Raw genomic sequence first — 14565 nt, 5'->3', positions numbered from 1 at the left:
CAAAATCCAGCAGCAATAGATATTCACCAATGCAAGTAGTTACTTAAAGAAAAATTATTTAAAGATAATTAAAAACATGAAAACAGTATCAAACTTTAACTTATCTCTATTAACTAAACCCAACTTAACTCCCTTCTAATTCTAAGTGCACGTGTATGTAATGTGTGTGTAAATTTAAGAAAGGTTCTTTGGTTCACATTTCACTCTCACTTCTCCTTTTTCCAAGTTCTCTGGTTGCAGGCAATTCATATACTGTGCATAGAATTTAACATGTATAAAGTTCACCAGGCTTTGATGCTCGAAAGGTAAATGCTTACTGCTCAGGAAGGCTCTTTGTAGGTTTGCAGAGTGAGATTTGTTCCAGGATTTCTACAACTGAGGTACCACCATAAGTCATGCACTTACAGTCATCCACCACTCTGGAGCTTTCTGTCTCAATTCCAACAAGCTTCCTGCTTGCTTCAGCTGTGACTGTTCAGTCTCTCTTTCTCTTCATCTTCTAACTGCTAGAAAGCCCATGTGACTCTCTCACTTGCAAAACCCCTGACCTTCTCCAGCAAACAATAGGAGTTAGTTTTTTGCTCCCATCTGTTGTTTTAGGTAAACAAGAATCCAGGAGTGACCTTTCTGTGAGCACTTTGTAGATCCTTGCAAACAGCTAAAGTGTCTTCAGTCCAAGACAATGCTCTATTCATTTTATGATGTCATTTCAATTAGCACCTACTTGTGAAATGTGTATAGCATTCTCCATAGTTTCTGTAAAGTTCTCTGAATATAAATTCTTCAGTATTTCAAATAAGATCTATTTTAAAATGTGTATGTATGTAACCTACTCTAATTTTACCATTTATCTCCCAAATATATATTCCATTACATAGATAAAAACATTAAAGACTACTATCATAATTTTAATACATAAATAGGGGTGTTCTGGGGGTTTCCAGGAGCAGAGATTTGATTCTTTACATATTATTTGCTGGTGACTATGTTTAGTGGGAGGGTTGTTTTTTTTTCCTTTTTAAGTAGAAGAGATTAGTCCAATTAGATACCAACAAGAATATATCATAATTTTAGAATGAGGTGAAATTTTCATAAGGGAATTTCTATTTTATTTGAGCATTGTGTACAAGACGATGTATAAATCACTTGTGATTCATATTCTGTATTGCATTATATAAAATTATGTAATTAATATGTAGACAATATATAACATGTAATATTTCTCTCTACCAAATCAATAAAAATATTTTAAAAAGAGAATTTTAATGTATCGTGATGAATCCTACTAGCATATTTGCTGGAGGAACTTGGGGCTCAACACAATCTGTTGGGGCCAGAGGGTAAAGGACATTTCAAGTTGAGACCCTGCAACTTGAAACGTTGAGCCCTGATGCAGAGTCAAGACCTGAAATGTTGACAATTTCTTTTCACCCACTGACTTCCTCCAGCTGTTTGTTTATTGCTTAAGATTTTGTGAATCTTTAGGCGTTTTCACATCGCCAAATCTAGGTAACCCTCCTGGGACTTGGGTGAAGTTCCCAGGAAGGCTGCACTTCCTGGGTTTTTCATACCCCAACCTTACCTGGAAAATTACCGACAGAGGTCCTGCCTCCTGTGATGACATCGCGAGTGAAATGCTCTACACTGATGGGAGGAAGAAAAAATAATGACATTTGCAAGCAAAGTATAGAATGATGAAGGAACAGTGTTACAAGCTCAGAGAACCCTAAAACCCAGCAGCAATAGATATTCACCAAGACAAATGGCTACTTAAAAGTTGCTTTTAATTATCTTTAAACGTGAAAACAGAATTGCACTTTAACTTATCACTATTTACTTAACTAACCTAACCTCCTTCAAATTCTAAGCGCACATGTATGTAATGTGTGTGTAAGTTCAGAAAAGTTATTTGATTTACAGTCCAATCTCACTTCTCATTCCTCCAAGTTCACTGGTTGCAGGCAATTCTTATACTGTACACAGAATTTAACATTTATAAAGTTCACCAGGCTTTGGTGCTTGAAAGGTAAATGGTTACCACTCAGGAAGGTTCTTGTCAGTTTTCAGAGAGAGATTTGTTGTACGCTGGACACCCACAACTGATTCCTTTTTAATCAGCCACTTCAGTGTCTTGTTGAAGAAACTTACCCCCTCAGGGCTCTCCATATGATAACCTCTTTCTTTCAGGTCACCACAGAGTTCCTTTTTGATCCCCTTATTTCAAGTGAAACATTGGGGGGGGTGTGGCAAGATGGCGTAAGGAATAGACATGCCTTCCAGCCCTCTCCCGACTCTTTGGTATTGTTTTGTCTTTAAATGCCTGTTTAAAACCTTTTCAAGGTTAGATATAGTTAGAGCTGTTAAACTAGTTTCCAATGGTACAATTGTTGAAAAAAAGCAAGAAAAAACGGCAACAGATCATTAAGAAATTACATTTTCCGAAGATATCAGAGCCTACCTGTTTACAAGAAGCCAGGACTCAGAGTGGAATGGATCCAGGAGGAGAAGCACAGGAATCAGTAGCGGAGCTCTGTTCTTTGCCGGTAGGACTCTTTAAAAATGGCGCCCAGCAGCCCTTTAGAACAAAGGGCTAGCCGGGCGCGTGTATTTCAATCAACGCCCGCTATGAGCGCTGTTACAGAGCCTTTGACAGCTGAAACAGCTGGGAAGCAGCCAGCTGAAGGCTTGCAGTTAAAGGGACGTCCACTGACTGATGTAGCGGTGGTGCTGCGAAGTGCACCACCTGAAATGAAGATTTCTACAGACTTTAATGTGTCGGAGATGCTTGACAGAATATGGCTTGGGGATAACCCTCGCCATCAACCTCCAGATATTACTGGGGAGGTTATGGCAGGGGTTTCTACACGAAGTCACACTGCAAGAAAAGCAGTTAAATTAAGGGAGGGAATACAAGATCCTTTGGCTATTCAGAAGCAACAGGACCCTATTGTGTCTGAATCTACTTCAGTGGATATGTTTCTTAAGAGTAAAGAATTCGCTAAAACTTTAGATCAACTTGATACTAAACTTAATACCTTGGTGGATATTAATACTCAACAGATGGCTGATTATGGAGCTTTTAAGCTTAAAACGAGTGAAAGACTTGATTTTTGTGACCAAGGTTTAATTGAGGTAAAGATCAATTACAAGATGTCAATAAAACAATTGAAACTTTACAAATTCAGAATAAAAATTTAGTGAAAAAGGTTGATTATTTGGAGAATCAATCCAGACAGAATAATATAAAAATTGTTGGTTTACCAGAAGATATGGAAGGATCAGATCCAAGAAAATTTTTTACTGAGTGGATTCCCCAAGTATTAGGACAAGATAAGTTCCCGGAAGGCTTAATACTGGAACGTGCTCATAGAGCTTTGAGAAGAAAGCCTCCTTTTGGACAAAAGCCATGACCTGTTTTAGTTCGTTGTTTAAATTATTATGATAGACAATTTTGCGTGTGGCCATAAGAAGTGCACAACAAAAAAGATCTCCTTTGATGGTTCAGAATAATCGTGATTTTTTTTATCCGGATTTGAGTCAAGAAGTTATGTCTCAGCGACGTGAATTTAACTTTGTGAAAGAAGTGTTGTGGAAAAAAAGTTATAAAGCAACATTTAGATATCCTGCGGTATTGAAGATTTTTCAAGATACCAACCAAAATTTTTTGATGATCCTAAGGAAGCCATGGATTTTGCTCAATCGTTACCAATTACACAATTTCAGGAAAGATGTAGTCCTCCAGGGTCGCCAAAGAGAGTGGAGACACAAGATGGGAATTTAATTCCAAGGAGAAATGGAAAGTGATAAAGTTGATTTAAAAAAAAAAAAAATAATAAAAAGTTTTTTTTTCTTTGAGAAAATTTTAAATAATGATGATAGTTTAAGTGAAACGTGAGTTGGGAGAGGGAGCTGGGTGATTTTTCCAGAAATCATCAGCTACGTGTGAGTTATCTCACACCCAATATTTTGTGGGACTTACCGCAATGAGCGGTTGACTCAGGAGGAGGTAGCAGTTGCCTCCTGCCTGGTTTTTTTTTTCTTATTAATTTTTGGATTGAGGAGTGAAGGTTTTTTTTATTTTTAAAATTTTTTTTTATATTTTTTTTTGTAGTTCTAGGAGGGGATAAGGGGAGGGGGTGTTTTTTTTCTTTCCTTTTTTTTCCTTTTTTTTTAAGTAATGTTTAAATTTAATTTTTTTTTAATATTTACAGTTTTAATAACTTTATTAAGCATAAGAAAGTATTTGATTGTTTTAAAAATTAAAAGTTGATGTGGTTTTTTTTGTAAAGTTTATTCAGTAGATAAGGAATATTTGAAATTTAAATGTGAATGGGATGGATAAGCTTTTTATTCTTTAACTTCAAGGTGAAAGGAGCGGTAATTCTATTGTATATTATTTTATTATTTTAGTTATAGAACGAAGGGAATAATGGTGAAAGTTATAAATTGAATTGTACAATTCTTAATGAGGCTTGAATTTTGTTTGTGGTTTATGCTTCATTTGTTGAAGATATAGTTTTTGTTGTAGATGTGTTTTTATTATTTGGATATGTGAATTTTAATGTAATGATTGGGGATATTTAAATGTGGTATTGGAGCTTTTATTGGATAAGTATTCAAGAGTAAAAGGGAAAAATGGTGGAAGAGTACTAAAATTGAATTGTACAATGCTTAATGAGGTTTGAATTTTATTTTAAGATGGTGGTTTATGTGACTAATATGATGATAGATGTGAAGTTAGTTGATATTTGGTGAAGGTTTATTTCTATAGAAAGTTTTTTTTCATCTTTTTTTTCATGCTACAATTCTTTTTTAAGAATTGATTATTGTTTAAGAATTTTTGATAGATAATATTACTAATTTTACTAATTTTTTATATTAAGTTTGAGTTAAATACAAAATATTAACAAAAAGAGAAGTAATTAATACTAAAATATCACACTTAAAAACATATTTAAATCAAATTTAAATGCATATATTTATCTGTTATGTTTTTGGTTTTTTTTGTAAGTGGTTTTTTTTTTCTTACATATATTACTAACTTTATTAATTCTTCACTCTTTATTTTTGGGGGGAAGGGGGGTATAGTTTATTTAGATTACTGATGCTGTATTGTAATTTCATTATCTTATTCTTAATTTTTTTTAATGTAATCTTATATTTTATTCATGTTATAAAATCTTAAATAAAGTTTAAAAAAAAAGTGAAACATTAGGCAGCCAGTCCTCTCCTCTTATATGCAGCACAAGGGCTTTGACCATGCTGAACTAAGCACTCACAACCCGTCTTCCAAATGGGGTTTTCCACAAGCTTGCCAGCTTGTCCTGTTCTAGTCCTTGCTGCTGCTGCTGACTGTAAAACTGTAGAACTGAATTCTCATTTTCTCTCGCTCGCGTGTTCTCACAGAAATCAGTAAGCCACTTGGCTTCAGTGTCAAAGTACTCTGTGGTATAATTCTTTATTTTAATCGCCTACATAACGCATGCAGGCGCTGAGCCATTTATTGAATCACCCTGCCAGAAAGGGATTGGCGGGTGAACTCAGCTAGGCTCCTAGAGTACCCCCAACCTAGGTTTTGGAGCCTGGTTAATTTTTGACCAGCTCTACCCAGTCCAACCTATTCACCCTACAGGATTTCCTGGTAGATAACGGGTCAAATTGCCTGGTTTACCCACTTGTTCACGGCAGTGCAAAATCTGATTTGTTTGAACATTTTTTCAGGAAATTTAAATTTAAAAAATTTTGTAAAAAATATTACTTTTGTAATTTGAATCATTTGTATTCCTCTTTGTTGCAGTTTATGATGTCAGTATTTTGTTTCCAGTATGCATTTAATTTTTGTTGCAGTGGTCTTTATGGGGAGTGAAAGATATCCTGATGAGAATGGTTTTGATGCCTTCCTTAAAAAACATGGTGGCAGTGACAATGCATCAACTGATTGTGAACATACTGTATTTCAATTTGATATTCAGAGGAAGTATTTTAAGGCAGCCCTTGATAGGTAAGCATATATTTTGTAATTTAAAAAAAATTATTTATTTATAGATGTATTATTAGCAGATTTAATTGAAAATAAAAATAGAATTTTGGATGCTGAAAATCTGAAATTTAAAGAAGATCAGAAAATGCTGTGAGCAGTCAGATCAGGCAGCATCTGTGAAAGAAGAAACACTGTCGCTTAAATTTTGGTTTGAAGACCTTCCATTTAAAAACTGGAGAAAATTAGAAAGCAAGTTGGTTTCAAGTTACAGAGCGGCTAAGACAGCGGGAATAGCTCTGTTAGGGCAAGGCCAGTTTTATTTAGGTCTACAGAATTTTCTGGTAAAGAAATTAATGAGGCCAGTAAGAAAAGGAATAAACAAAGAAATTTGTTCTCGTAGCTGCCCAGTTTTGATGAAGGGTTTTCAAGGTGAAACATTGTTTCTCTTTCTCACCTGCTGAGTTTCAGGTTTATTAGCACCTGACAGTTTAGACCAAAAGGCCATACGACATAGGAGCAGAATTAGAACATTTGCCTGCTCCACCATTCAAATCATGGCTGATGTATTTTTTTTATTCTCTTGCTTTTATTGAGCCCATAACCTTTGACGCCCTCAATAAACAAGAACCTATTAATCTCCACTTTATATACACCAATCACTTTGGCCGCCACAACCATAGTGGCAACGAATTCCACAAATTCACCACCCTCTGAATAAGTATCTCCTCATTGTTGTTTGAAAGAGACATTATCTTATTCTGAGGCTGTGCCTTTATCCCTAAGTATGATGCTAAAATTCCTGTAATCAGTAAGTTGAAATTAAATTGCATCTAGTCTGCTGATGAGAAGGCTGAGTTTCAATTTTTGAATTGACCAAAATACAAGATCAGCTAAGGATCAGTTGGATTTCACTTTAGACTATCCAAGAAATTAAAAGCAGAAGTTATAATCACAGAGTATGTCCTGACATGTTCATGCTGATCATGTTGTCTACCTAAGCTAGTCAATACCTCTTAACCTTTCCTATCATGTCTATTCAAATGTATCTGCCTCTTTCATATCCTCTGGCACATTGAAAATAATTTTATTCTACAGAGGCTGTTGGATATTTAATGATGTTAAAATTTTCATCAAATGAAATGTGGGTTTGATTCATCAGGGGTTGCTTTTAGATTTTGTTTATTTTGCCAAAGTAATTGTATAGTTGGAAGACTATTGTAGATTTTAGTTCTATCCTTGCACAGTTGATATAATCCTGATTATTTGAGATCAATTTCTATCCATTTCTGGGGGGGGGGGGGAGAAATTATTGGCCTTATTCGTGTGATGAGAAATGGAGGTAATTTTTCAGGTTGATTATCTTTCGCAATTAGTGCTTTTGATCAAAACTCAGTAATTTGAAACATTAACTTTTTCCATCAACATGGATTCTGTCTGATTCATGAGCAATTTTTTAATTTCAGAATTCCAGCATCTTTCATATTTTGCTTTTGTTGGCTACTTTTTAATTATCTATTCAATACAAAACAGTATATTTTGTGATGTGCCAATCAAAATAGATCATGATATTAAAAACATTGTCTGCATTCTTCATGTTACTTATTTTTTTCAGGTATTTTTTATCCTAACTAATTAATTTAGTTTTTATACTTCACTGTCGTAATTCAATTCTATTTGTGTGTCTCATTTTTTTCAGTTAAGGGAAATGCATTTATCAGTATTAAATTTCATTTGCTATGATAGGCCAGTCTCATTTATAACAAGGATATCAAATTACATAATGTACTGGCCAAGCACATTGGGATATGGCAAAAGTTTTTTTTGGACATAAATTAGGTTGAAATTTATATCTGTTCTATCTGACTTGTGCTATTTAAACTGGCGGTGTGCAATATCAAGATGTGAGGCTTCTTATTGAATCAGTGCCAGGGATTTGATTTGATTTTTTTTTAGTTGCAACTGGCTTGCTGCCGGAACCATTTTGACATGAGATAATTTTAAACATCCAAGAAAGGGCTGAAAATTTTTAGGCATGCTTAATAAAATATGTAAGGAAAAATTAAGTGGCCCATGCACCTTGCAAATTCACTTCAATTTCTGAGTGAGGCAGGAAGTGGTGACTGAGTATAATATCAGGAGGAGCAGCCTGTAAAGGGCAAGCAAACCCTGGACAACCTGCTGCCAGTGAATAGTGAAAGATTGTTTCCTTTGGAAGGTGAATGGGAATTGCATAACATGAAAATAATGATTCTCTCCGGGGGGAGGGGAATGGAAAGTGGAAAAAGTTCATGAACCAAATGAAATTCAATCATAAGATATTTTAACAAATGATTGAGCTAGAGACTATAACTTCATTTTAAAGACAACTGTATGTTTATTTGACAAGGAGGCCATGACATGCGTGACAATGTGGGCATCACTGAAAGAAGATCACAGCTGTGAACGAAATATCTGTGAATATACATGTGTCGGAAGGAGGCAGAGGGGTTGGGGTGCTTTTTCTGGTTAAAAGTGGCATTAAATCTTTGGAGAAAGGAGACATTGGATCGGAAGATATAGAATCCCTGTGGGTGGAATTAAGTGGAAACTGTAAGTGTAAAAACACCCTAATGGGAGTTGTTTCAGACCTCTAAACTGGAGCCAGGATGTGGTGTGAAAACTTCAGAGGGAGATAGACAAGATATGCCAAAAAAAAAGTCAATGTTAAATAGTCATGAGGATTTCAATATGCAGGCTGATTGGAAAAACCAGGCTGGTGCTAGATCCCAAGAGAAGGAATTTATAGAATGCCTTTAGGATGACTTCATAGAACAGCTTGTGGATGAGCTGACCAGGGAAATGGCAGTTAAAAGACAAAGGAGGAAAAACCTAACACCCAACCCCAACCAACCAATTTTCCCTTGCAACCACAAACGAGCCTGCAGCTGACGTGGACATTACCCCACCATTAATCTTCGTCCGTGAAGCCAAGCCAAAGAAAGAAAGAAAAAGAATTGTGTAATGAATTCGAATAGATCAGGGTACTAAAGTTAAGGGAACCTTTAGGAGGCAGTGATCATAATATGATAGAATTTTCTCTGCAGTTTTAGAGGGAGAAACTGAAATCTGAGGTGTCAATATAACCTGTGGAAAAAGGGGATTTCAGAGGTATGAACTGGCCAAACTTGATTTGGAAAGGCACACTAATAGGGAGGTCAGCAGAGCAGCAACGGCTGGAGTTTCTGAAAAATAAGGAAGGTGCAGGACAGGTGGATTCCAAAAAGGAAGAAATATTGGAATGGGAAAAATGACAATTCTGGCTGGCAAGAAAAATCAAAGTCAAAGAAAGGGAAACAAAGTAAATGAGAAGATAGTGGGCTGGGAAGCTTTTAAAAGCTGAGAGGAAGGAAAATATGAATGTTAAAAGAAAGCTAGCAAATGATATCAAAAAGGATACTAAAAGCTTTTTTTTTAAAAGTACTGTATTTGTTATGTAAGACCCACTTTTTTTCTCCAAACATTGGTTCAAAAATATCCCTCGGGTCTTTCTTGTATGTGTACTGTGACTGATTGCACTCAGAGACAAGTGAGGAGTACAAATACGCTTTTAATAGCTTGCAATCAATGGCCGGTAGACGCAGTAGTCCTCAGGTGAATCTGAGGCACAGCAGGAAAACCAGGGATTATATTGGGGTAGGTGAGGGTGGAGCCAAGGGAGGAGCCAACCATCTGAACAACACATAGACAGTGAATTCCAGTTCACTGCATTCACCCCTTCAGAATTGAGCATGTGGGTGAGAAACCGAGACCATTCATTTAAAAAAAAAATTAATATTTTACAACTATTTACAAGTTAAGTCTGTCAGAAGGTCTGGTGATTCTGGTCAAGTACTAGAGGACTTTTGGCTTCCTGAACTTCCTGGACCCCCTGTGGTACAGGGTCAGTGGGTCTTGAGGGCTCAGGTCGCGGAGTGTATTGGACCACTTTCTGAGCAGTGTCCTCTGGGACCCCAAGTGGTGTGCTTGGTAGTACCTGGCTTGTTTGAGGCACTGGATCCTCTGTTCCAGCGGGTCCCAGGTCTCTGATCGAGACAGTGCCCTCTCTGCTGTCAAGGTATGCCATTTTGGCATATTTTGTGTTGGCATGCAGCAGGTGCACAATCTCGATCGGGGTCTGTCATGCTCCTCCTCACGTGCTTTCTCAGTAGGACTGGCCCTGGTGCCTTTATCCAAGCTGGGAGAGGAGTCCCAGACTTGGATTTCCTCTGGAATGTAAACATAAGCTCGTGAGGAGTTGCATTGGTCGCTGTGCAGAGGAGCGACTTTATGGAGTGGAGTGCCGTGGGGAGGAATTCTTGCCATTATGAGTCTGGAAGGCCTTTTGACTGGAGAGCCAATTTCACAGCCTTCCATACAGTCGTGTTCTCTTTTTCAACTTGTCTGTTCCCCTGGGGATTGTAGCTAGTCATCCTGCTTGAGACAATATCTCTTTCAAGAAGGTATTGGTCCAGCTCTTTGCTCATAAATGATGAGCCCCGGTTGCTATGGATATGGCTGGGATACTCGAATAGAGTGAAAATAGAGTGCAAGGCCCTGATGACTGTGGTGGTAGTGGTGATATCTGGGCAAGGGATGGTGAATGAAAAATGTGAGTACTCATCAATGACGTTGAGAAAGTATGTTTCCGTTGGTGGAAGGGAGTTGTTCGAGGGGCGGGATACCTTTATCAGGTGTGCTTTGTTGGGGCGGTAGAAGTGTGGCTTGCACTCTGTGCAGACCTGGCAGAACCTGGTCATTTCCTTGATGTCCTCAATGAGTAGGGCAGGTGGCATCCCTTGACAAAATGAGCCATGCGAGTGATGCCTGAGTGGTAAAGCTCATCGTGCAGTGACCGCAACTGGCCAGTGTGTGCAGAGGCACAGCTTCCTTTTGACAGGGCTTCTGGATGTTCATTGAGAGAACCTGGCCAGTATGCTATGTCATAATTATAGGTGGAGAGTTTGATCCTCCACCTAGCGATCTTATCATTCTTTATTTTTCCCCTTTTTGCATTATTAAACATAAATGCCTCTAATTGCTGCTCGGTGAGCAGTATAAATTTTCTGCTGGCCAGGTAATGCCTCCAGTGCCTGATAGCCTCTACAATGGCTTGAACCTCTTTCTACACCAATGGATTCTGAAGCTCATGGCCTTGTAGGGTGTGGGAGAAAAAGGCAACTGGGCTGCCCTGAGGCATTGCCTTCCACCTGGAAGATGCATTGTGGCCTTTATGATGTAGCTCCGAATGTAGTTGAAGGCTGCCTGAGCTTTGGCTGATAATGGGAAAGTGGTGGATTTTAATAGGGGGTGCTCCTTATCTGTGCAGTGAGGGACCCACTGGATGTAGTGGGAGAAGAAGCCCAGGCACTTCCTTAAGGCTTTCATGGTCTTCGGGATTGGGAGGTCTAACAGGGGGCGCATTCAGTCCAGGTCCGGGCCAATGACACCATTCTCCACCACATAAGCCCAGGATTGCTAGATGTTTTGTCTGGAACACACACTTACTGGAGTTGTACGTGAGGTTCAGGGCCTTGGCCGTGTGGAAAAACCTCTGAAGGTTGGCTTCATGGTCTTCCACAAACCATCCATAAATGGTGACATTGTCAGGATAAGGGAAGGTGGCCTTCAACCTGTACTTATTGACCATTTTGTCCATCTGTCTCCGGAAGACCAAGGACCCCATCCCATTAATGATTCCAAAAGGGACCTTCTGGAACTGATCGAGCCATCCGTCTGCCTCTGTGTAGAGGTGGTCCTCAGAACAGATTGGTAACTGGTGGTATGCAACTTTCAGGTCAATGGTCGAATAGACCCAATACTGCTCAATTTCGTTTACCTTATCTAAAATTTGAGGGAGGGAGTATGCGTCCAGGTATCTGAAACTATTAACTATCAGTCACTAGCCTGGACTTTTCTTCCCCTTTCACGACTACCACCTGGGCTCTCCATGGGCTGTTGCTGGCTTAATTATGTTTTCTTTGGGCAGCTGCTGTGTCTCGGCTCTAATACATTCCAGATCCCCTGCTCTTTGTAGTTATTGGTTTGCAATTGGGAGTCAGGTTCGGAAACAGTTGGGGGGGTGGGGTGGGGGGGGAGAGAAATCAATATTCAGGGTGGAGAGACTGCATGTGGCATCCGGCTTTTGGGACCTTATGTTCTGCATTGTGATTGGAGGAATTGGGCCAGAGTACTCCATGGTCACGCTTTTAAGGTGACACTGGAAGTTCAGGCCCAGCAACAGAGGAGCACACAAATCCTTCAGTACGTACAATCGGAACTTACAAAATTCCCCCCCCACTTAACAATTAGATGCTATACAATACCCCTGGATCATCGCAGAGTGCGAGTGCGAAGCTAGGAAAATACGATAGTCCGTTGAGTACATTCTTAAGTTGTGCTGCTGAGCTGTCACAAAGTTTATAAAGCTCTCAGGGGAGCCAGTGTCAACTAAGCAATCAGTCAAATGTTGGTTTACCCTCACTTCCATCATTGAGTTATTCAATTGGCGAGGTATTGCTTGATCTAGGACAACTGATGCCAGTGCTCCGGAAACCTTGTCGCTCCCCGTGCTAATGTCGACTCTCTCCTCTTGGCCCGTGGTCAGACAAGATAGCATCAACCACGAGGTGCGGTAAGATGACTGCCATCCATCTCGAACCGATGAAGGACTAGGTGGCGCTGACCTCTAGGTACGGCAAGATGACCGTCGTAGCTTCCCGTGATGCTTTACTTCTGGTTGCGGGTCTTCCCAAGGGGCGCAGCAAGATGCTGGTGGTGAGCAGCATGGAGAGGCTGAGGCTGGCACTTCAGGACACTGGATGAGTTGAGTGATGATTCAGGGGTTGCACTTGCGGTCAGCTTCTTTGGGTTCTCTTTAGCCGGGCAGACCTTCACCCAGTGCCCTTGCTTACCACATCCTGAGCACACTGTGTCCTTCGGGGCGTTGGGCATGCTGTGCCTATCCGCAGAAGTAGCATCCCTTGTCATGCGTGGCCATAGCAGTCAGCACTGGGGCTGTGGGGGTCACAGGCGCCCCAATAGCCTGGTCCTCTGAAAAGGCGCTGCTTTTGCCCGTGAGCTTCCAGTTAGGCCTTTTCAAACCCTTTCACCAGCTCCAGGGTGCTGGCTAAGTCTTTCTTCCACAAATCTAGCAGTCGCTGACTCACGTACCTCAACCTCACTCCTGCCACAAGGGTGTCCTGAATTTGTTCCTCCTCTCTCACCCAGGCCATGGCTGCTTTGTAGTGGCATTTTCTGGTCAGGGCCCACAGTTCAAGAACATAATCGTCTAGTGACTCACCGGGACGTTTACGACACTGAGAAAGTCTCTGCCTTGCCAGCACTTCGTTTTAGGGTCTCTTGCAGCGGGTCTTCAAGCCTTCTATGGCCGACTCATACATAGCACAGTCTGATGACAGCACTTGTGGGTGACCTGATAGAGAGGCGCCAATCTTCAGAGACTATCAGAGTTGAAGATGTCTTGTGTGGCCATCAGGTAAGATTGGAAGCACTCCAGCCAGTAGGAAAATTCCTCCAGGGCCTTGGGGGACAGGGGGTCAACCTGGGGCATGCCTGGCTTCAACAGGGCTTCCATCCTGCTTCAAAGTTAAGCTATTAAAATTGTAATGCGACTGATTGCACTCAGACAAGTGAGGAGTACAAACACGCTTTTAATAGCTTACAATCAGTGGCCAGTAGACACAATAGTCCTTGGGTGAATCTGAGGTAAGGTGGGAAAACCAAGGTTTATATTGGGGTAGGTGAGGGTGAAGCCAAGGGAGGAACCAACCATCTGAAAAGTACATAGACAGTGAATTCCATTTCACTGAAGTATGGTGGACCTTGTGCTTGCTCCTGTTTGCTGGCTGCAGTTTCATGGTGGGTAATGGGGACTGAACATTGCAGGGGAGAAGCAGTGGCCTGACCTGGGCCTGGTAGCAGATGAGCTGGTCGCTACGCCAGGTGGGGCGCGCTGTGTCCGGCAGCACGGACAGCCCTGTGGCTGTGCTGCTTCTTTGGCAGAGAGGAAAGGAGCCGCAGGTGACCAAAGGAGCATGGTCGCTGAGATGGTGCAGAGGGAACGGGATTTGCTGCTTGGAAAGGCTCCATGTGTGCCAGCGTGACCCTCCAGCTCTGAGGAAGTCCATCCAATTCCGCAGCTGATGTATACTTCCCCCAATGAGAAGGCCGTAAATAAACTAAAAGAAATGAGGGGGTCTTGTATTATGCTGTCAAATACAGTATTTTAAGAGTAAAAAGAGGCAAGAGCAGACATGGGGCCGATGGAAAATGATGCTGGAGAAAAGGAGATTGAAGATGAACTAAATGAGTATTTTGCATCAGGCTTCACTGTGGAAGACATTAGCAGTATACCTGACTTTCAAAGGAATCAGGGAAGGGAGGTTAGTGCAGTCTATCACCAGAGAGAATTGTGTAAGGGTAGATGAGTCTCCTAGACAAGATGGATTTAGAGAAGATTCACCCTGGAATGAAGAGATGAGGAATTCTTGGCATGTACTCCTTGGAATTAAGAATGAGGGGAGTCCTAATGTTTGAATGTTGAAAGG

At 40.3% G+C, this 14565-nt stretch overlaps 1 protein-coding gene across 1 annotated transcript in view; it reads left to right on the top strand.

Annotated features, from left to right (window-relative positions):
* LOC138763834 (nardilysin-like) overlaps positions 1-14565 on the top strand; it is a 143052-nt gene that overhangs the window by 13026 nt on the left and 115461 nt on the right. Inside the window, exon 4 of the mRNA XM_069938656.1 lies at positions 5848-6001. Coding sequence (XP_069794757.1) covers positions 5848-6001 — 154 coding nt within the window. The remainder of the gene's footprint in view (positions 1-5847; positions 6002-14565) is intronic.

This window comes from Narcine bancroftii, chromosome 5, assembly GCF_036971445.1.
Source record: "Narcine bancroftii isolate sNarBan1 chromosome 5, sNarBan1.hap1, whole genome shotgun sequence".
NCBI classification, from domain to species: domain Eukaryota; kingdom Metazoa; phylum Chordata; class Chondrichthyes; order Torpediniformes; family Narcinidae; genus Narcine; species Narcine bancroftii.
This window is presented reverse-complemented; position numbering and strand designations above follow the sequence as displayed.